General features: G+C 35.0%; 1 protein-coding gene across 1 annotated transcript in view; it reads left to right on the top strand.

The window, feature by feature from the left end:
• The window catches only part of mrps18a (mitochondrial ribosomal protein S18A), a 38,354-nt gene extending 15,003 nt beyond the window's left edge, over positions 1 to 23,351 (top strand). Inside the window, exons 4-6 of the mRNA XM_088939727.1 lie at positions 9,001 to 9,124; positions 9,726 to 9,798; positions 22,760 to 23,351. Coding sequence (XP_088795853.1) covers positions 9,001 to 9,124; positions 9,726 to 9,798; positions 22,760 to 22,904 — 342 coding nt within the window. The 3' untranslated portion in view covers positions 22,905 to 23,351. The remainder of the gene's footprint in view (positions 1 to 9,000; positions 9,125 to 9,725; positions 9,799 to 22,759) is intronic.

Genomic DNA, 23,351 nt, shown 5'->3' with positions numbered 1-23,351 from the left:
ATAAATGGACAGTATGCAAAGCTATTAAATATTATAATCCATAATTATTATTAGTTGCTTTAGTATAAGTGGTTTCATTTTCCTGAATTACAATAAATATTGTCAGAAACAGATGGCTTGTTGGTTTTAACTTTAAGATCTTAATCTCTCTAGTATGATACTTCAGTTTCACCTGTTACGAAGGTGTTCCAGAGGGGCATTGTTGTCGTCTGTAGCATGTTATTAAACGAACTTCTGTAAACATCGTATAAATTAATTACGTAAGACATTTCCTTCAGTAACTCCATTATTATCCCGAGCTCTAGACCGCCTACATCATTGTTCATTTGTTTTGTTGAACCACAGGTATTTAAATTTGGGTATTCATAATGGGTATTTTGATATCCTAAAATATCCTGTTTTGTATTATCTTTTTGCCTTCTGATCATAGTTCTTTGTTACTTTTCCTTTTATGTGAACATTACAATACAGTTTTTCACATAAAGGTCTTCTAAATCTACTGAAAAGATTTAGATTGAACAGAAATTATAAAGACTATTTTAAAGGAACTGACTTGTATATGTTTTTTTAATCGTTTAATAGTGAACTTCACTATTGTGCATGTTCATTAAAACTTTTTAATGTTTCCTGTTTAAGTACATAATCATAGACTTAGTGTATAATAGCAAAGATCTTTTCCATTTCTTGGCAATCATTTTATAGGTTTTTATTTTTCCTCTTTCCCTAATGAAACAACTCACACTTTAAAGGGAACCTTCTCGGATCAGGCGAAACGGAAAGCGACAGTAGGTCATGTCAAGGAAACACTGTATTTTCAGATTTTACTTTATCTTTGTACAAAATCTTGTTTCCTCATGTTTGTATCATACCTCCAGAAATTCTAACCATCAGATGATCCCCAAATAGGGATATTTCATGTTCACATTTAGTACAGTTGCTGGTCAATGACTGTAATATGTGTATCTCACTGTGGCAAAAAGGGATCTGGACTGACTGCACTTAAAAGGTTTGCTGGTCTCTGCTTTCCTTCTGGTACCTCTTGATCCTGCTCTATTTTGATGTAATTTATATGGACGATTCGACTGCTGATATCCATGATGCCAGGGCACAGGACAGGGCAGGCTTAAAGTGTTGCTGCTGATCCAGTAAAAGCCTTGTTGCATGGGGGTTCCATTGCAGCTGTTTCACTACCTTGTGCCCATTGTCTGCCAGGTTAGATTGCGGCTCACTGGCACTCTTCTGGCACACAGTATTGAACTTAGTTGTTGTTATTGAAAATAAAAGGAAGAATTCTGGCTGTGGGACTAAATTATGTATCAAAAACATTGTGCAAAGATCAACTACTTTGTATTGTCTACAAGGTCAATCAAAAGGTTAATAGTTGTTCTTGATTTGTTGTAAAGGACTTTAGGAACATTGCAACATAACTATTGGTAATCTTTTTGAATTTTATTTTTGACCTCACATATACCGTTTCAGAGCTAAATGATAAAAAATGTATTTTTAATTAAGTGGTGGGCTATTGAATTCTTGTTTGTGGCCTTTCTTACCTTTATGTTTCCATAATAGTCTTACAGCATTTCTTTCATAGTCCTTCTTCACAATAATGTGACAGGATGGAAATGGTCACATGCCTGCAGATAAATGTATACTGGGTGTGTTTCTCGTCTAAATTGGATTAGAAGTAATAATTTTATTACAAGATGCTAGATTGTGAGTGTGACTTAGACATACAGTAAGAGCAAGTGATATGTTTACCAAATAAAATGATTATTGCGTGGCATAAAACTGTAATGTGAGTGTCTTTATTCCAATTTTTTTTAAAAAGCTATAATATGCCTTTTTTGCTAGATGCAGTCCACAGGTTAGTTTTCTCCCAAGTCCTTTCCTGCCCAATGATAGAAAAAGAGACAAAGTTATAGAGACAGAAAATGTGCAGTTAATGTAGAAGGACAATTTTAAAAGGTTCATATACACCCATCATTATCAGGGATTTTGAAAAATGTTAACTCCCTTTCAATGATATCACGTTTTCTGAAAGTACAAATGACGTATACTATGTACACATTTTGAAGCGTATATTTTTCACTAAAACTTCAATGCTTCATTGCTAGGTGAAAGAAGTCAAATGTTGGTAAAATCCGCAAAGAAAAAAAATTGTTGATTGCATACAGTAAATATTACGACCATAGTCAATACTTGGTCAAAGCTCATTTTACAGCAATTACAGTTGCAAGTCTTTTTGGGTAGGTTTCTACCAACTTTGCACATCAGCTTGATGTAATTTTTGTCCATTCTTATGGGAAGAGTTGAAGTTGTTTGGGAATAGTTTATGGATTTTATAGAGATTTGGGTTATTTTCATGCTGAAAGGTGAATTTTCATCCCCTGCCTCCACTAAGATTAGCCTCTAATGTGCTCCATCCGTTTTTCTGCTCAGTTTTGACAAGCTTCCCAGTTCATGCTGAAGACAAGCAGCCCTATAACATAATTCTGCCACCACCATGCTTGACAGTAGGAGCTAGTAATAGGTGTTGACTGGGAGATATACTGTGCTGGGCTTGTGGCGGACATAAGGGTTTGCATTTAGACCAAAATGTTCATATTTTGTCTTGTCTGAACGTAAACACCTTTGCTTTAGTTTAAGCATACAGTAGCACACTTGTGGTGAAGCACACTTCGCTCTATCCTAGTAAACTCAGAGGGAGAAGGAGGAAGCATTGAACTACAAGGTATTAAGTAGAAGCATATTCCATTTTGTTATGGAGATGGTATATTGAAGAGAATTGGGAAACTGTATGACTTATGAAGTGTTAATTCGCAAATAAATGAGAAAATTGGATGCTGTGGAGTATGTGGCAGCTAACAATGGGCAGCATTGACTGCCACGTGTTTTAAGTACTAATCTTGACTAGATCTACAGTATATATCAGAGCTTAAATGCGATGTTTAAGAGGAAACCTAAAATTGTTTCCAATTACATTGATTTCCAGTGCAGTGGCCTCAGAAAACATTAGTTGTGATCTCAAAAAAGCAACACATTTTCCAATTCAGTATTTATGTTCGAATGAGATTTGTACAGTTGTGATGCTAATACAGTAAATTGTTCTGAAAAAAATCCTAAAGATCCAGGACATTGTAAGTGGCATTCATACAAGCAAGAATTAGAACAAAATGCATATCGAAGCCATAAAAGAACAAGTACAAGGGGGTCAGGCGTCAGCCTGGATGAAAACAACACTATACAAAATACAAAAATATAGACCGTGAAATCTTGGATCTAAGAGACTTTAGTGACTTCAGTGAAAAAGTCTGAGCTGACATTACTCTCATGTTTCCAAAAGTCAGTCAAAATTAGAAGTAGAAAAAAGGAGAAAAGTGTCTGACACTGGGTCATAAATCCATGTGCACTTACAAGAAGAAAATAAAATGGGAAACATCAGGGTCTTTGAAAAAGGAGATGTTTTCTGAAGGAGCCCTTCTGATGTAATGGCTTCCTCTGCTTCCTGCACTGAAGAAAATGGTACGGCCATTACTGAGACCCTTGTGCAGGGTACAATAAAAAGAACTGAATGCTAGCCCTCTCAGTGATGTCCTCACTCCTAGAAAAGCATTTCTTTTTCAGTTACTGAGTCAGAGGTAAAATGACGGCACAAATTTCTCAGCAGTGAACAGGGCCATATTGTCTGTTCTTTCACAAAATTAGTCATCTATTAATGTAACAGAGAAGAACACTTTGTCTCCACCACCCAACCACACTGCTTCAAACCTGGAAGCCTTGCAGGTTTTGTCCTATCCAAGAATCTGACTGGATCATCCCTCTGATTTCTTTCTTGGAATCCCACTATGATAGCTAAATGATTGCCAAAGAGGAATGATTGCAGTCCCACTATGAGAGTTTGCCTAGGAGAAGCTACTGCTCCAAAAGCAGTCCTCTAACATGAATAATAGAGATTTGAGTATTTCAGCAATTGTGTCTACGTCTCTTGTGACAATTCACAAGTTTGTCACATCCTTCTAACAAGAGGTGATTCTGATCCATTTGCTGTATGAGCAAAGTGGTTTTTTAGCTAGCACAGGAGCGTCTGATTCCTTCATACTCTGCTTGGTAAGAGAAAAAGCAAAGAGACTGACCTTTTCCTACTATACCTCTAGGATGGTACAACAACACAAATATAATAAAAAGCAGAGTGTGGTACAATATAAATTACAGTCAGGGTCTGCAGCAGGAGTTCTAACTAGCTATGTATTTCATGATCACATGAGTGGGAATATTGTTAACTTCATATTAAATTGGGTATTAACAACCACCAAATTTGACTTGCCATTTGGCAAATCTAAAATCAGTAACCACTCCAATGCAGGGACATGGATGAGCCAGAGCCTATCATGGCAAGCAATGGGCGCAAAGCAGGATACACCCTGGATGGGATGCCAGTCCATCACAAGCAGACACACAAACACACACTCACACCAGGGCCAATATTACAGAAGCCAGTTAACCTACTAGTATGTCTTTGGACTGTGGGAAGAAACAGGACTACCCAGGGGAAACCCACACAAACATGGGGTGAATATACAAACTCCATGAGGGTAGCACTCCAGGAAATAAACTCAGGGCCCCAGGGCTGCAAGGCAGAAATGCTAATTTTACCATAATATCTAATATCACTGTGCTTCCCCTCATTAAGTTCAACTAGTTGATAGAAAATGAACTGACCTTGAGGTGCAACCACTGTTTCCAAAACAAGTTTATTTATTATTCTCTCTTTATCTAAATAAAATTACTTATAATTTGTTTTATTTTAAACTACATACATTTTGACACTGTTTGATATTACTGTGTGATTGATTTTCTAAACTCTGGCATTGAAACAAAATTAAAATGGAAAAATGTTACAAATATTTACACATTCTTTCAGGATTGTGGCTGAAAAAGAGACGTATCAGGCTTATAGCTGTTTTTCTCACTTCTTGTAAAAGTAAAGATCCGTTTATTTTTTGCACAGAAATTTGGTTTCAGAATAAAATCAAGGACTAATTTCCCCAGATGAATTTGATTCTGTGATCTTGACACATTTCTTTATCTCACATGTTTCTGTTAAAAGATGTACAAGATTGTTTGTCACACTATACATTTTTTCAAGAAGCTTGAAAATTGAGATTTCATTTTAAGGATATAGTCATTCTATATATTATGCTTTGCAATGGTAACATTAATTTATAGGGATGAAACACAAGCACCATACCAGAGACTTAAAAGAAATTATAACATAATGTATGTCACATAAGGAGTCACTTTCAAATCCAGAGTAAAATAAAACTTTTTGTGATTACATTTTAACAGTTGCTTACTTCAGGCTTTGAGATGAGGGTTGAAAGTTGTATAAAACACTATATTATTTGAAGTGAGTGTTAAATATTGCTTGTTTTTCCTTTGTTAGGATATTTCTGGCTTGTGTTCAACTACTAGGTATAGCACCCATAAATCATCCATGTACCATGCATGAGTTCTTATATTTACCAGGCAAGTTTGGATTACTTCTATCAGAAAGAATGAACAATGAGAGCTTGAAACAATCTGGGGAGTTCCGTTTTCTGTGTTGTCTCAAATTTTAAATCAAATAAAAATTTTCCCTAATAGAAAATGACTGAGGGAAACTCTTCTAACACCATAAATTTAAATGCACATTTAAAGTGCTGAATGTGATAGCTCTCCTTTTTTCCTCTCTTTATAACCCGTGAAGACACCCATCTGTTTAAAATACTACAGTAATAGCACCTTTAATTTAACCAGCTGTCATTGTCAAATCAAATCCCACACTTTTGGCTGAGCACCAATCTCTGCCCCATAGGTTTTGACTCTGAGATGCATATTAATTTAAGGGAGCAGTTTGTAAAAGTAGAAAATCTAGAAAGACAGAGGAGATCAGCACATATCTGCATAACTTTTTAAACATATTTTGTGTGGATATAATACCGAGTGAAGTTAAAACTGATTTTTTAAGCTTACTTTCTGATTTAACAGCTGGTGGAAAATGGTAGCCCAACCCCAAAATATTTGTGAGATTGCATGCACAAGGTTTAGAATTTAACTTGTGCATGTAGTGTCTTAAGCCAAAGCAAATCTTTGGAAGAAATGAACTAGAAAAATAGTAATTATTTCAGCCACAAGAGAAATTAATTAGAAGACTTGTCATCATTTAAACTGTCAAAATTAAATTTATAACTTGTGATGAAGGCATGAAATTGGCGAAGTACTTATTAGCCTTATTGATTTTCAGCCATTGTGACATCTACTGTTATTCTTCATACAGAAGCAAAGATCATCTGTTTATATTGAAACACTGGAAAAAATGAGAACGTGGTTATTAGACAAGTTAGATGCATTACCCTTCATTGCAAACCTTCCAACTTTAGACTCTGAAACATTAGACTCTGAAACATTAAACCTCTAAATTCAGAACATACAAAAGGTTAAAAATAAGACGAGGCAATTTTCCTAGGGTCATTTGGTGGTAAGCTAATTCAAGGATCCCATCCAGCAATTTCTTGAAAGAGGCAACAACATACCCGGGCTCCTTTTCTTTGTTTTAAATGCACTTTTCACATAGTTTCCACTTGAATCCTCTTGTTAGTGTTTCATTGTTTATCTGAAGATGTCAACTGTGTCGACTAGGTCAGTACCTTTGAGGATTTTAAAGACAAGTTGGTCTTAATTTCTGCACTTTTAATTTGCACGTTTTTCATTTGACATGCCTCAAGAATACATGTTAAAATCTTGGGCGCAACTGGCATCTGTGTATACCATACTTGTATATGCTGCACACACCAATCATCCCATCATCTCATTTATCTTTTAATAAATCAAAAATGTTTATATTGTATGTTTAACCTAATGTTTAGATTGTATAAAGTCTAAAATCAGTAAAATCTAAAAATAAACTGCTGTGGGGAAAAATCTTTCCAATTAAATTCAGTGCAAAAAATTGTAAATTATTTTGAAATAATTTTTAAAAATAAAATTGTCATTTATCTTTCAAGTCAACATTCAGTGATTCATTTAATGTAAGTCTACAGTTTCATAATCAACTTTAAGCCTAATTAAGGAATTTATTTGCAATGTTACTTAGGAGACTTTAAATAAATGCCATTTAAAATGCCAGAACGACCAAGGATGATAGGGCAGTCTAGATCCTTTGTGGGCACATGACTATGCATCTATGGCATTTTCCACATCGTTCACCACCTGTAATTAACAATAGTCTTCCTTTTCACATTTTACATACAAACTAACAGATATTAATAAACATTTACTTTAATCACTTTTAGTACAACTATAAAAAACATCTTGCATGAATGATTGTAATGGTTTTTAATTGGGCCTTCCACCTTGTGATTGTGGACCCATTAGAGCTGAGGACAGAAGAAATTTCTTTACCCAGAGGGTTGCTGGAGTATAGAACAAGCTACTTTGCCGTATAGTTGAAGTCAATACCCTGGCTCCTTTGGAAAAATGAGTGGATGAGATACTTGAATCAATTAAGTATTAACTATCAAACAGTCCACGTGAGTCTTCTAATGGCCTCCTCTCACTTGTAACTTCTTCTTCTTATGCTCTTATTCTGTGCAGAGCAGTATTATTGTTTTAGAATATGCTGCCCAAGACTATCCACTTTATTCTAGATTAGATCTTGCTACTGCATTGTAGACTTTTTATTTTATTTTAAAATAACTTAAATGTATTTAAATTGTTCTTTTAACTATAAGTCCTAATTTTCTTTGCCTTGTTTGTTGCTTCCCCACATTATCTAGAATAAGTAAATCATGTGTGAACATAAACCACTACAGTAAGTCTTTTGCATTACGATTGAGTCTAAATAGCCTCTTCAAGCTCAAGTTTCCCCTTTTGTATTTATAGATTGTTTTTGTTACCTGCATGTAATACCCTGCACTTGTTTACTTTAAACATCATCTGCCAGGTGTCTTGAATTTTATCTCTTTTTCAATTTCATTTTCAGCTCTTCATTTTCAGTGTTTGCTAATCCTCCTATTTTTGTATACAGTGCCAGAATTGTTCTTATTGACATGAATTGGGAAGAGCTAATTAATAACTTCACCCCAATTTCAGCATTCACCTCTTATTTGTACCATCTGTTTTTTATTAATTAGTTCTCAGTTCAACTCTGTCTTTCCCCGAATACTTAGCACCTGTAATTTGAGAGTTATGAGTAGCACTGGCTAGTACAGTGTTTCATTTTCTGGTTAATGAGAATTAAAAAATACAAATACGTGACAAACTGTTTAGGATACTGACTACGTGTTTTGTATTTTGGCATTCAGGCGAATGAAGATGTAATTTAAAAAAGTTGTATTTATTGTGGAGAAATGGGTATTTTTAAGACCTGTCTGTAATATTGGCATAATTAAGATTTACTTTAAAAGCACTATAAACATCCAGGGTGTATCCCACCATGCGCCTGTAGCTTGCTGGGAATGGATCCATCTCCCCCACAACACTGAATTGAATGAATTGATTAGAAAATGGATGGATGAATTAATCAAGTAATCATCCCTAAACAAGATGAAGCAAGCCAGTGAATATTAAAAAAATCAAACATTAACTTCACGTGTAATTATCCTCCATCTCAGGGGATGCAGTTTTCACATAACAAAGTTGCACAAGTACCATTACAAGAAAACAGCATTATCATGTAGAGGATAGCAATAAAGAAATCTGTAATGTGCTACAGTAGATGTGGATTCATTCGTACTAAAAGAATGTTGAGACAAAAAAAATGATGCTTGAAACAAGATTCTTCTAAGACCCTATAGGACATACTAGAATAAAGAACATTTGCTAGCAAGCAAATCTAGCTTTTGATGTTCATGTCAGACAAAACCTTCATTATTACACTTTCTTTTGAAGCTCCAAAGCTCTAGAATGAGCTCAGTGGGAAACAGATCCTTCGCTATACTGTCCTCTTCCGTTGGATTGTAGGATGTGCTGCTGCTCAGCCAGTTCATCCGGTCGGATGGGGGGATGCTGCCTCGCCGTGTCACCGGACTGTGCACAGAAGAGCACCGAAAGATCGAAGTGTGTGTGAAAATGGCACACAGAGCTGGTGAGGCAGGCCGACACGTCAGTCTGGTTGTGAAATTGATAGATGGATTGCAAGAAATGCACCAGAATGCAATATTTGCACTAATGTTTTAAGTCCTGAAGATAAGTGGCCATATTTTCAGTCGAAGCCATTTTTTCACAGATCTATGGTGCAATTTATGATTCACTAAAATAAGCTTCAGTTACAGGCTAAACCTGGTTGGGAATTTACGTTGTAGGATGAATGCACAGAAAAAAAAAATCCTGCACACGTGTAGTGATTCTTCATTGATCGTTTATTGAATACAAATTATATTTTGGCCAGTCACTTTCTCTGTCCGTCACGGATGTCATATAGTTGTCCCACATGTAATTGGAAAATTAATAGCTAAAAAAATAGCAAAATATCTTTAATTTACTATTAAAAAATTCAGAAATTAAAGCGTACGTTAAGTTTACACTTAGGACTTGGTCTGCCAGTTTGTTTTCATTTTCTTCTTTGAATTCTCTTAGGCCACCCTGCAGTGTGGGAACTACTGTACACCACCTCAGAATTATTATACACTGTTAAAGAAAAGTATTCAGTATTGGTGTAATCTCTCATTTGCCAATTGCTTTTCAAGGACTGCTTCCAGACCACAAGCCACTTTTGCCAGAGGGTCATGTTCCAAAGAAACAAAAGCCACAGCTAAATAGGTGAGAAACTCTTTTTTAATAATCTGCCATTCATCCTGACACTACTTTTTATACTAGCTGCTTTGTGCTGTAATGACACATTGGCTCTGAGTGCGTGGAACTGAGAATTCCTTTGTTCCCTTATTTCTTCAGCTATAAAGCTGTTCTACAGCTTCCCGGTGGTCTTTTTTAACAAAGGCTGGGTTGCTAGCTCTTGGTTCTTTCTGTCACCTTAGGCAAGTCACCTGACTCTCTGCTTCCATTAGTTGTTAAGTAAGGCAGGGTAGGAGCCACTGTAATTCCAGATGGTGCTTCTCAGTAGGCCTTTCCTGGGTTTTTTTTTCCCCCTCTGGCTAATTAAGCTTCCGGTTTTTGTAACTGAGGTTGCCCATGCTAGGTAGGATTGGCTGGACTCCACAGCGACACCTGCTGAGATCCGTGAGGTTGGATTAACCACAGACTCCACAGCTCTTTGTTCTGGCTCCCCACCAAGCAGACGGCTGGGTATTTAATAACAAGATATGATCCTCAAAGGAAAACTAATTGCCTTCCATCAGAGTGCCACCACTGCTGGTACTTAACATGCCTTATACATGCCTCTGGTCAGATATTTATCTTCTAGTCACGTGCTTACATAAAAATCTATCACTTAATGCATTCAGTCAGTACAGAAACATAGAAATCTCAATAGCACATTTAAGAATATACATTAAAATATCCCAAGTAATATAGAACAAGACATCGGCAATGTGAAAAATACTGTTAAAATAAGGCTACAAGTATATGAACATTTTCAGGCGTTAATTATTAGATTCGTTTATGATGTGCTTCATAAAGTTTTTTTCATACCTGTCTATTTAAATACTACTTGCATATCTGAAAGTTTTTTTGATTGCTAAACATACCAATTACATTTTAATTAAAACTATTCTTCTATAGCCTGATGTTTTTGATCATTTAATAAAAGTTTGTAAATTTGACACTGAAAGCCACTGAATGTGAAGAATATCTGTAATGCAGTGTTATATTTTTAAATATAGGTTTAAATATCTTAAGTGGATTGTTAATATTGATATATTTGGAATTGTGGTTCATGCAAATCTTGCATTTTCTGAAATAAAAAAAAACTGTATATTGAATATAATGTAGAAACTTTTGAATGATCAAATATTTAGAACACTGTGTTATGACTAAATACATAAAACAGCTCATTAGCTATGAATGTAGTGCACACAGGCATTACTTTGAAAGGCTCTTCCACTCTGGAGAACCTTCCAGTTTTTTATTCATGGTTTTAATTGACAGGGAGAGTTGGTTTGATTGTTCCTTCAATCATGGTAGGAGAGATTAGCACCTCCAAAAATCAACTGTCTGGTCTGATTTAATAATAGACGTTTTGGGACTGACGCTGGCTTATGTTTACAATTCTGCATTTGAAAGTGGTAGTGGACTAAACCCAAAGCGCGGTTTAGCCTTCTCATTTCATTAAGGGAAGTGTTTAATGGTCTAGGGCCAGAACAAAAGAGAAAAAGCTCAGATTATGTCATCCTTGAAGATGAATACGAGACTCCATTTAAGAAATGAGTACCTTTAATTATGTCAAGCATGTTTACACCAATTATTATAGTAAAGAGGGACTTAAAGCTTGCTTAAAGCTTTTTTTTCCCATTTTTGTGTTATGGGAAAATTTGGTGTCTGCAAGTAGTGTGTTGGGTTCACAGCAGGAGTCAGTACAATGGAGCCCATCCGTCTGATGCTTGCGTACACTACAGAGTGAATTGTGAAGTAGGAGATGTTCCCATGGGACTGGAGCCTCCTTACGTACCTTTTGGTGTTTTTGCTCCCAAAGGGCCAATACAAGAAGGTTAACACTCTTTTTTTGTCGGTGATGTATGTTGCTTGTTCTTTTTCCATTTAAAATTATAAAAGCTGCAGACCAAAAGTTTTGAAAAGGAGCACATAAAATAGAAGGTGAAAGTAAAGCAGGCACTAAAGTCTCTCAAACCTTTTGTAGAGCCTGCGTTAGCAATGTAGGCCTAATTAAGTAAAACCACTCAAAACGATTGTACAGTTTTGAAGTGTAAACATGTTAAGTGTCTTTTAAATCTTCCCATGTAATACCTCAGAAAGCATTTACATGAAGGAGTTTCAGCACTGAAACCATGAACAGTTTTATATATTTTTCCATTGTGAATATCGGCAAGTTATCATGTTTTCCCATGGCTGCTTCTTTACAAATTGTGAGCAAATTATTCAGAAAGGAAATTGTGGAATCTGACTTCACTTTTTGATGTGACAGTATTTAGGCCTCACTCACATCTCAGTTAGCATATCTGCTTTTTAATTTGTGGTATCAAAGGTGTCGTTCATTATTTGAAAAAACAAACATACCCTCTAAATACTTTGTTTTATTTTTAAGCACCATGGCTAAACAAACTGAGGTTTTGTAGGCACACCAAAGAATTATTTAATAGAAAACACAGTGACCCACATTATAATGTTATGATTTTAAAATGTACTAATAATACTAATAGTACAAATAATTAATTTGAAATGTTTGAATATACTTATGAGTTGCAGTGGTGTGGGAATTTTGGTGAGAACAGATAGTTCTCTTTCCACGTTACACTGCATACTCACATTTGTGCATAATAACACATTATCCCTTTTCACATACATTTGTCAGACTTTCCGGGCAGAGTGCATTTTGTGTGTACAAAAAACAGCTCAATGGATAATGGACTGGCCACCCCAACATATACTGTAGCATGTTTGGTTCGCATTGAACTGGTGTTATAAAGTTTTATGACCATGTGCACTTACTGACCTATATGAAGCACATCTCTGCAATTCTTATATAATTATAAGAGAGACACGATCGCTTTTCTAATGCTGATGCCACACTGTGTGAGTAGTTGCGAGCATTGCCAGCAATACTTGGTGGACACAAAGAGATATTGAACTCATTCATGGAAAAATTGAACCCCCTTGGCATTTAACCTTCTGTGACTTCAAAATGTGTTTGAACATTGATGTGTTGTAGAAATCTCAGCATCAATTGTTATTTTTCTGCCTAAATTGAATCTGTATTTTGTTACTTGTTGAGTAAAATGTGCCTCCCTGTATACTATTTTAATTGTTAAATGTCTGTTTAGTTTTCTTAATAAACAAATTCTGCCTGGAACAGAGACAATTACGTGGGAACATGATTTAGTTATTCAGTAATGTGAAAGGCATTGATCAAGTAAAGTCATTCAAGATCAGCAGCAATAGAAATATCCAAGGACTTAAGTGGAAATGAAGTTTAGGGCCATTTAAGACAGGAGGCACTTCTACACAAAAGCTGTGGGAGTCTGGCACCTAAATCCGGGACATGTGGTTGAATCTGGCTCTCTGAGATCGTTTAAGAAAAGAGTACATGGAATATCAAGCTGCTAGCAATCAAATGAACAACATGGGCTGAATGGTCCCCTCTCATTTGTAGCTTTTCTTTTGTCCCTGTGTTCTTAAAGAATATTTACAAATCCTTCAGATTTGTTCTTTATTTATTAGAGCACATTTTTCAACAATGTCTAAATGTTTCATCATTATAATTTGTTTTGATGAGTTTGTTTTAAAAAGTGATTTGCAAGGACCATTGATTCAGCAGCTGCAACTACTGTATTTCTTACAAAAGATCTGTGGTTTCAGCAGCATAAAACATGCCTGTGTACAAGGACATAAAGCGGAGTTTGGCCACAAACCACAAACATCTAAGCCATTAACCACTGGTCCACCTAACTAACCACCTAAGACAAATTTGCATCATATTATTAATCTGATTATGGTTTGGAATTGCCATTATTTTTTTTCTAACACAAAATCCCTTCCTCCTTATAAAAAGTGTTCTCATCATTAGTTATTATAGGTTGGATAGAACACAGATTTAGCAAAACAAGGCAATAGATATTTTTTTAAAATTGCAAAGAACGTGAAACCTGTTATCGGCCTTGCAGTTTAAGCTAGAAATTCTGATTATCAATCAAAGCATTATACAAAGGTATCATTTTGTGGTTTTTGTATGGGTAGAGCAATTTATAACTGTTTAGTGACATCTAGGTATTTGAGAAGTGCTTAATGGATTAATGTATTAATAGCTGGTGATCACAAATTACTGCTACTGAGTATTGACCCCAGTAGAACTTTTGTTAATGCATTAGTTGAAGTGTTCTGCTGAAAACATGATGGAATCTCAAAGAATACTGTAGATCCTTGATGCAATTCATAAATTACCTAATCAGCAGTAAACATAAATGCATGTAATTTGCCCCACAAATTTCAACCCTTTAATTGGAGGTAGGTTTACTGTGATTATTACTGTCCCTTTTCTTTAACCATGCTGACATTTATTTCATGGAAGGAAGCCCATGCTTTGGAAATGAAAAGCATATGTTTCCTCCACTGAGGGTTACAATAAAAAAAAGAATTGCATGAGTAGCGCATAACTGGCCCCGTGGACATGAATTTTCATTTACAAAGGTCATTAACATGATCGGCTTTAGCGGGAGTTTATTAAATAAATGTGTTAGTCTGTCTTATGGTTCTTTTAGCTGTGCTTCAAACAAAAACAACAGTTGCGTAACTTCACTGTGTTTTCTGCTAGGGAAGGACGGCCTCTCTTTCATTCTTCATTCTCCTTTCTCCATATCACCCCACTGTTTCTTTTCCCAGACTTTCCATTTAGGAGATTACAAGCTTCTTTTCCTCTGAACTCAGTCCAAGTTGTTTTTCTTCACTAAATCTGCCTTTTTCCTCTTTGTTACAGTTTTTAGTCAGTGTTGGAGATATCGATCTTTGGCAGCATATAAGCTTAAAGATGAAACTAAAATAAGGGACAGAGGATTTTAGAATTCCTTATTACACTGTGATAAAACAGTATAGCTGCCGTGAATAGATGTGTATATTTTAAAATTATATGCATATTTTCAATAACTCAACATTCAGTATGTCAGAGGAATGTTGCAGTAGTTAATTTCTATAATTGGAGGGGGGCATTGCTTGCCTGCTGCTGGTGGGCTATTATTATGAAATTATAATGAGAATAAGAACATAATCATTAAAGTATAAGAATAATGCAGAAAAAAAGTACCAGAAATGAAGTACAGTCACACCAGAACTTTGTTGACATTGTATGTTATCCTTGACTAACAGGAGAGTTGAAGCCTCTTCTAACTGATTTTAGGCACCCTATTCAACTATGTTGAATCTTTTGATGTCCACAACTTTGGAACTCAAATATAAATCTCAAATGTTTAATTTGCATTCTGCAATAGCAAGTTTTCATTTTAGTTCAGGGATTAATTTTTGTTTTTTGTTGTTCATGTAGTTTCACAGTAGGCTATTTTCTAATCAGGTTGTTTGTTTTTCACGCAGTTGCTTGATCCTTTTTTATCTTTGCATTTACCGTAGCTCTTTTTGCAGTGCATCCTAGTATGAAGCAGATAAAAAAGAAGTATGCTTTTATAGACAAATAGGTAAATGGATACATGTGAAACCTAGATTTGAATGTTTTTGGGGGTATATTTTGCTGGGAATGTCAAGCACATTTACATTTGATTCCATTCACTCAACAGATTTCTTATCTTTTGTGTAGCACACATTGTACTTTAATTTTAATTACTATCTTCATCTCAAGAAGCACAGTGAAGACGTTTTTCAAGGCAAATACAGTTGCTAAGGATATTGGTGCATTTTATAATCAGTTGATTTTATTGTTGGAGATGTTTTCTACTTTTTTGTATAGTCATTGGCTGCATGAACTACAGTATAATGGAATGGACAGCTGTGTTTCCTTTCAAGGTCCTTTTGTTATTATATTCTGATAAGAATTACATAGATCATTATGCAGAGCTGTTGTGTGAATCCCTGTAGTGTAGCTTTGGCAGCAGATATGCCTTTCCTGTGAGACCTAAACAAGCCTTTATTTGAGATATGAACAAAGATATATACCCCATTATCATCTTGTCTTCCTCGAGCCGTTCAAAGCAGCACAGTGATGATGAACTGAGATTACCCTAGGTTGAATCTCCCATCGATAACTCTTGTCTTGCACATGAAAGATGCCACTATCTTCCAGAACAGTAAAAGATCCTCTCCCGTCTACTGGCAGTAACATGTCTGGATCACAAAGGCCTCATTGTGTTGAAAAGCAAGCAGTCATACTCTTTTGTTATTCTTCAAACTATCTGAAATTCATCTTACAAGTTTGATCTTAAGTCTTTTTCTTTTTCTTTGTAGTATTCCTGTGACCAAAGACATAACAAAACTAAAAGGAGTTTGAAACAGCTTTGTCACAGCTTTGAACGTGCAGGTTGTAGCTGGTTGAAGTTTGATAAGTCCCTCTGGTGTATTTAGAATGTTTTACACAAGGGCTGGCTGCTTTTTTTAAAAAAAAGATCTTTTATGGAATTCATGATAAACTTCTGCATAAAGGGTAATTATACAGCAAGCATGAAATTTTACAGTATTGTGTGATTTAATTTTGTCCCAAGCTCCTTTTGCAGGTGCAATAGATTTCAATCTGTGATCCTCCCATTAACAAAAAGTTCTTAAACTATAAAAGTCTGTTTATGGCAAGAAATGAAAAGCACTCTTAATAGTCCTACTTACCCACAAAATAGGAGAAAATGTCTATTTACACCAGTATGGTTTTAATTGGAGTGATTTTAAAATGGTTTTGCTGTTTTGCAGTTACAAACAGCTCTACTTACGTCATTCTTGTTCTTAGAATAATTGAAAATTAGTTTTGATACACAAGTTTTCCAAAAACAAATGGTGACTTAAGTTTGGTCTTTTTAGAAGGTGGATTAAGTAATGGCACGCTTGATAACACATCTTCATAGCTGTCGGCTGGGGTTTGAATTCCTGTTTGGACCTACTCACTGTTTGACCTTAGATATAGGGCAGGTTTCTTAGGCAAACTGCACCTGAGAGGAATGACTGTGAATATAAGTATAACACAGCCAGACAGGTGAGCTGAGGTGCATCTCAAAATATCTAGTAGAAATGAGGTGTAAGATTAAGATAATCATATTAGAATTGCATCAGATAATTGTTAACTATTTTTTTATAAACTTATATGTTTGTTTATTTGTTAGAAAAAAAAATTAAAAAGTGCTTGGAATTTGTGAAGTTCCAAACTGGCATCAGAAACATTTTGGAGACTTCCACATCTCTTAATGTGATCAAAGAGAAGCAGTTACATGTTTAGGGTAATACACGCAGTAAGTCAGTGGTAGAGAATGATTATGAAGCAGGAGTCGCCAGGTAAGAAGCCTTTTACCTTACCTTACCACCTGGTCTCTGGTGAAGGTGCTGATAGGGCTTCTTATACAACTTCTTGAAGTTTGTGTTTGTGTGAATAACAAGCTTCGCCTCTTATCAAGACAAAAATCTTCAGTTGCTATTTTATTTTTGGTAAAAAGGAGAAACTACAGTATGGACAGCATTCATCCACCATATTAAATACTACCGAACATCTTTGAAATTTGTCTAAATTATAAATATTATGTTGCAAGGAAAAAATACAAAACAAAGATTTTCAAATTTCATAAAGGCTGTTGTAACTGTACCAACAACAAAATGTTTTTTTCCCAATATTTTAAAGTTGAAAATAGTAACAATCTATACTGATCTTGTCAACAAAGAGCAGGTCCTTCTAGAACTTTAAGCAAAGACTTCAGGGACTTAACTCATAGTCTTTGGAGAAGCCCTGAGGTTACTATAAATGGTGCTGACCCAGTACACAAAGCCTAGAACAATTACTCTATTGCTGTGTATAATCTTCTACATACTAATAGCAGCAGGAAGCCAGGAAAATAAAATTGTCTGTTTATTACATTTGAACAGGAGCATAATCTTCTCAGAAATGCTTGAGACTTACAAAATGACCTTTTTGTTGCTCAGCAGAAAGTCTGAATAATATACAGTAGTTGAATACAGGCAATAACTGATATATATGATTACAGTCCTGACAATTATGGTATACGTACTTGTTTTGGGGAGAAAGCACATACCTTTAAGACGGTAAAGGAGCAAGTTTGTCAAGTTTGCTGTAGATGGCATTGCGTGTTAACTAAACTGCCCTCCTCATTGGGGTCAATTTGGGCACTGCTGTTATTGAAGTCTTTAAACAAGGAGACTGATGGGAATGACTTGAATGGCTGCAGGTTACAAATCTATGGATATCTAAAGAGTAATATTTGTATGTTTCATCCAACCTTAGACGATAAAACATTTTAGTCACACAAGCAATATGCAATTAATATAATGGGGACTCATATTGTGTAAGGCTTTTTATATCAAAGAATATATATATATATTTACTAAAATTAATTTACGGCATAGAAATGTACAGAACATCTAGACCATTTGTTTTAGTTTTACCACACACTTAAAGTCACAAGTGAAATTGCATCATTAGCTAAACCTCACAATTTTTCCTTTCGCAACCTCTTTATCTTAAATCATTATTGTGAAACTGTTTTTTTGTGCTGAGTTACAGTGACAGGAAAACTAGTAACTACAGAGCACTAATACTGAATCTTGCCTTTGTCCTTCTCTTTGTTAATGTGGCCTATATGTGTTGCATTATACAGTACATTTGTAAGTTGTTGAATGTAAAACAAAGCTCTCTGTAAAGACTTGCTTTCAATCAACAAAAAATGTATTTTAAGAGTGATAAATGTTTAAGCAATGTTAAAATGAGCAGCTTTAACACAAAGATGATAATAAAACTGCAGCAGAAAACAGAGCAGAGCACATCTGTATTTGTTAGTTTGGTTTTGTTCATTGTGTAAGATCTGCTGATGGTAACCATGATAACCAAGTAGAAGACCGATAGTAGGAGGCTGTACTACAGACAAAAAATGGTTAATTCACTATTTCTAGAGGTTCCAATTACAAACCCTGTAGAAAAAGGAATCTAGCTAAAAAATAATGTCACATCTGTTGTGTACACCAAGAAGGCACTATGTCTTGCAGCAACAATATGTATGAAGACTTTATTTCTGGCTGACCAGCACTACTTTGCCCCCTCATTCATTAACTAATTCAGATAAATGACAGTGTATAAAATGCATTGGGTACATTTTGTCCAAAGTGCTTGCCAACTTTAAAACAAATAACATTGTGTTTGCACATCAGATCTGTTATTTCCCAGAACCTAATTTGGTGCTATCATTTTTTCAGACCTTGGCATGTCAGATCTGTGCGTAATATAGAAGGTTAAATAAAGGATATGCTTACGTACTTATTTATCTAGCTCATTTTAAAAATGGTTATCAAGCAAAAGACCTCCATCCATTACTTTGTGAAGCTGCATGACTAAATTTACGCAGTTTAAAAAGATGAATACTCAAATGTTCACTATAAAGATCTTCAAATCTCCTTGTTGTGACTGCACGATGTTTGTATGGAACTGTTTTTCAAAGCCTTCACACCCTGGCAGTCATAAATTGAATGTTGTTGTATGATGGATTGATAAAAGTTTTGGAGGAAAAAGAGGAAGGATGTTGTAGTTTAATTTTTTGGATTATTCACTAGTTTTACTGTTACTGTCTAACATGTTTAATTGAGTCTTCAGCATTAAAAGGGTATCTCTCTTATATCGTGCCATTGGCATAGAGCAAGCTGATGTTTTGGTTCTACTGATTTTTTCTCATGAACTTGCTTCACCTTGCTTTCATTATCTTGCTGGCAGGAGGAACCGTCCTTTACTTCCAGATGGCCAATCTTTACTTTGCTTATTTCTCACACATTGCTGTTTCTAACTTGTATGTCCCTTGTGATACATACATCATAGTCTAGTGAGCAAACTTTCTGGGGGGGGGGGGGATTTGTCACACATGACAAAGATTCTCGGTGATCATATTTTCAACCTTGATTCAATTATTTATCAATTTGTAATATTCTAGCACGAAATAGAAGGTATATCTATATATGCATTTTCCTACGCCACAGAGAAATGCATTCAATTTCCAGAATTATTAAAGAGGACGCCAGAGAAATATAACTGAGAATTACTCCTCACCTCACTTCTCTGCTAAAATGTCTGTTTTTCATCAAAGAAGAAAGTATCTGTGCCCTTTGACCAATGTTGTCATTAAGGGACGGGTTCCAGTTTAACATTATGGATATTACTGAAATAAAAGCAAACCAGTTTTTGTTTTGGAAAATGAATGAGTGGTGTAATGAAAAAAAAAGACGTAATTAGTTCAAATGTAAAGAGAGATGTATTGTTCTGACCTGATAAATGCAAAATTGATCATTAATAATTTATTAACTAACTGATGGAGTATGGCAAGTGCAATGCACAAGAGAACAAACCTCTTTAAAACTTTAACATGCAACTAGTATGAAAGGAAATTTGCTTTGAAACTACAAACACTAACATAAATCGTATTAACTCCCAAAAACGCTGGTAGTGCAACATATGTGTTTTAAATGGGGGTATTTTTTGAAAAGGCTGTATCCAGTGAAACACAAAAATATATATATATTTAAAAGCTTTCTTCAGATTATTCATGTTAAGAGTCAAGAATGTTTGTTATTCCAAACACTGCTAAAATATTACATTAAAGAGCAAAAAAAAATTAGGAGCAAATTGCTTAAAAATGCTAGTGAGAACAGAATGACAATTGGTTGACAAAAGGGTATAAAGAGAAGATAACTTTTTTTGTAACAGGTTTTTGTTATGTCCAAGCAGGTTAAATATTGTTGATTTGTGGTAGAATGGAAAATAATCAGGATTAACGTCATTTTTCTCTTTTCAAAAATGATTTCAAATAATCTTTTATGTTTGTTTTGTACCTGAAGTTGATGGGAATAAAAAATCTGTAATGATTGTTCTTGAACACTAAACACTGTAAGATCAGTGCCGTGGATCCTAAGTCTGTGTTTACCAGCTAGTTGACCTAAATTGGTTCCTGTCCTAACATGATTTAACATATTAGTTACTGAACTAGTTAGCACTATATCATAAGATTAATTAGGACCAGAATCCATACAGTCCTCCTAGCTGGTCTGGTAGTAGTGCTCCTCAAAGTGTGTTCTATATATTAAAAAATGTCTGCATCTTATAACAATAGATTGTATTACTGTAACTATCAATAAAGTATACCATGCACTGTGATTTTGTTTTACCCCTTACCAATTGTCTCATTTTAGTAAGTTGCAAATAAAAATTGTTTATTTACAACTGCAAAGATCAGGCTGGACACATTCTTTTGTTGTATGCAAAAGACAATTTTCAGAAAAAAGTAAATTCCAATTTATGAATTTCATAATTATTCAGTACTAGCTGGAAGTATTTAAGTCTGTATTTACAGACAGATCTCTACCAGCTGTGCACAGTTGGATGGTGTAATTTCTGCCCATTATTCCTGGAAATGTCGCTCCATCTCTGACAAGTTAATTGGGGATGGATGGATGGAGTGTCATCATATATCTTCTTTAGAATTCAGGCTTGGATTTTAACTAGGGTATTCAAGGCAAGGACATTCACACTCTTCTTGGCAAATCACTCCAGTGTGGCCTTGGCCTTGGGCTTTGGGCCGTTGTCCGACTGAAATGTAAAACTGTGTTGAAAAAATCACATGTTTTGCTGACTAGGATTTAGCTATACTTTACACCATCCAGTTTCCTCTCAGTCCTGACAAACTTCCCTGTCCCTGATGATGAGAAACAGAAGCAGAAATATAGTTGACTGTGGGGAATCCTGTGAAAGTTCAGTTTTGTCTTGTCTGACCACAAAATAGTCTCACATGTCCACAATATCATTTGCATGCTTTATTGCAAACACATTTTCATTCGTGGCTACTTTATTGCTTTTTACCCATACATATCAGCTTTATGTAGGCACTAGCACACTGTTGATGTATAAACACTGAATCTCAGACATAGAACTTTCAAAATCACATCACTGCTGGCTTTGTAGTCATATCCCTAAACTCTTTCCTGCTTACCTCTTTGCATAGATGAGAAGGTTTAGAAGTGTAGCCTAATCAAGCCTAGTCTTTGAGTTACTGATTGAAATAAAACATCTATTGGCAGCTCAACAGTGGTGTTTGTAAGGACCTAAGGACAGTTTGTCACTCTTGCACCCTTATGTATAGAAATGTTTCATGAAGAAACCCCAGTCTCTCCAAAACTGATGTCAAGGCTTCCAGACTGACTTTTATATGTGATGATCTAGTGAATGTTTTTGCAGCAAAAATGAGGTGATGTTTCTTTAAGAATAGTAAAATTCATATTAGTACAGAAATTGACAGGAGCAATATTTACTCCCAGTCCATGAAGGATATTTTCCATCACGTTTTATAGGTAATTTACAAATATCAATGAGTGAAGACCTGGAAACAGTTGGAAGAGACCAACTATGAGAACAGTTGATTCAAATTAAGTCATTAAGAGTCCAGGCTGGAATGAAAAGCAGAAGACACAGCTGCTCTCCAGGACCAGGAGTGAATATCACTGATCTACAGGATTATATGAATGTGACAATGGGAATCAGTTTTTGTGCAAAATCTCTAATAGCAGTGCCACATTTAAAATTTGCAGATACACAGTAGAATGTCCTGTTGCCCCTTTACGCTAACTACTGTGGCAAATCCCCTTACCCTAATCTCATTCAGCTGCTGAACGAAAATCTGTACAGAGAAGAGACTTCTTTCAACCAACATAAAAATGATCTGGATGGACAGACTAGACAATAGTAGACAGTAATAGATTATATTTGTATGTCTAGAGTGCTAATGTCTATATTATATGGAGTAAGATTATAACATCATTCCTTTAACCGCATTGTTTTGAAATGGTAAACTATAGTGAAATGCAATATTTCTGCTCAATTTTCATGTTAAATTTTTAGATTGGGATTTTTCAGATAACCCCAGAATTTTCCGGAACCGGTGTTAATATATTTTTATTTATTGTTTATTTATAGGTATTTAACCCGTTGGTCTGTTGACACAGTGAAGCCCATTTGGAAAAAAGGACTGAAATGGTGCAAGAAACCAATGCCTGTAGGCCACTATAAATTGCAAGATAATGTCCAATATGGGAAGAAACCATACTATATAAACCACTGAAAAATGTTGCAAAATCTGATAATTAAAAGCAAATGCAATAACAAGTACATGGTAGAATTTTTTCATTCATCCACCTATTTTTTTCCATTCAAGGTTTGAATATTTATACTGGCCAGATAAAAAAACATCATAGATTTGTGAAAAATTGTATAAAGGCATTAGCTGTACATTTTGCAGAACTGTATTTCTTTCCATAGCTTTGTAATCTACTGAAACAACATGGAATGGAATGTACAGTTTATAGGCTACTGTACATTTTTTATCACAAATAAATGCTGTAAAATTTTATTTTGAAATGTATTTTATTGACAGTGCATTTACATTAAAATTTTCTAATTGTAATCATATACCAAACATTTGTTTTGTACTTTAAAAAAGATAAAGGAATTATCTGGCATGTGTCTTGTGTTTGACAAGGTTCCAAAATAAAGTACTATGTAAATAAAA

Source organism: Atractosteus spatula, chromosome 2 (genome assembly GCF_055471065.1).
Source record: "Atractosteus spatula isolate fAtrSpa1 chromosome 2, fAtrSpa1.hap1, whole genome shotgun sequence".
NCBI classification, from domain to species: Eukaryota; Metazoa; Chordata; class Actinopteri; order Semionotiformes; family Lepisosteidae; genus Atractosteus; species Atractosteus spatula.
This window is presented reverse-complemented; position numbering and strand designations above follow the sequence as displayed.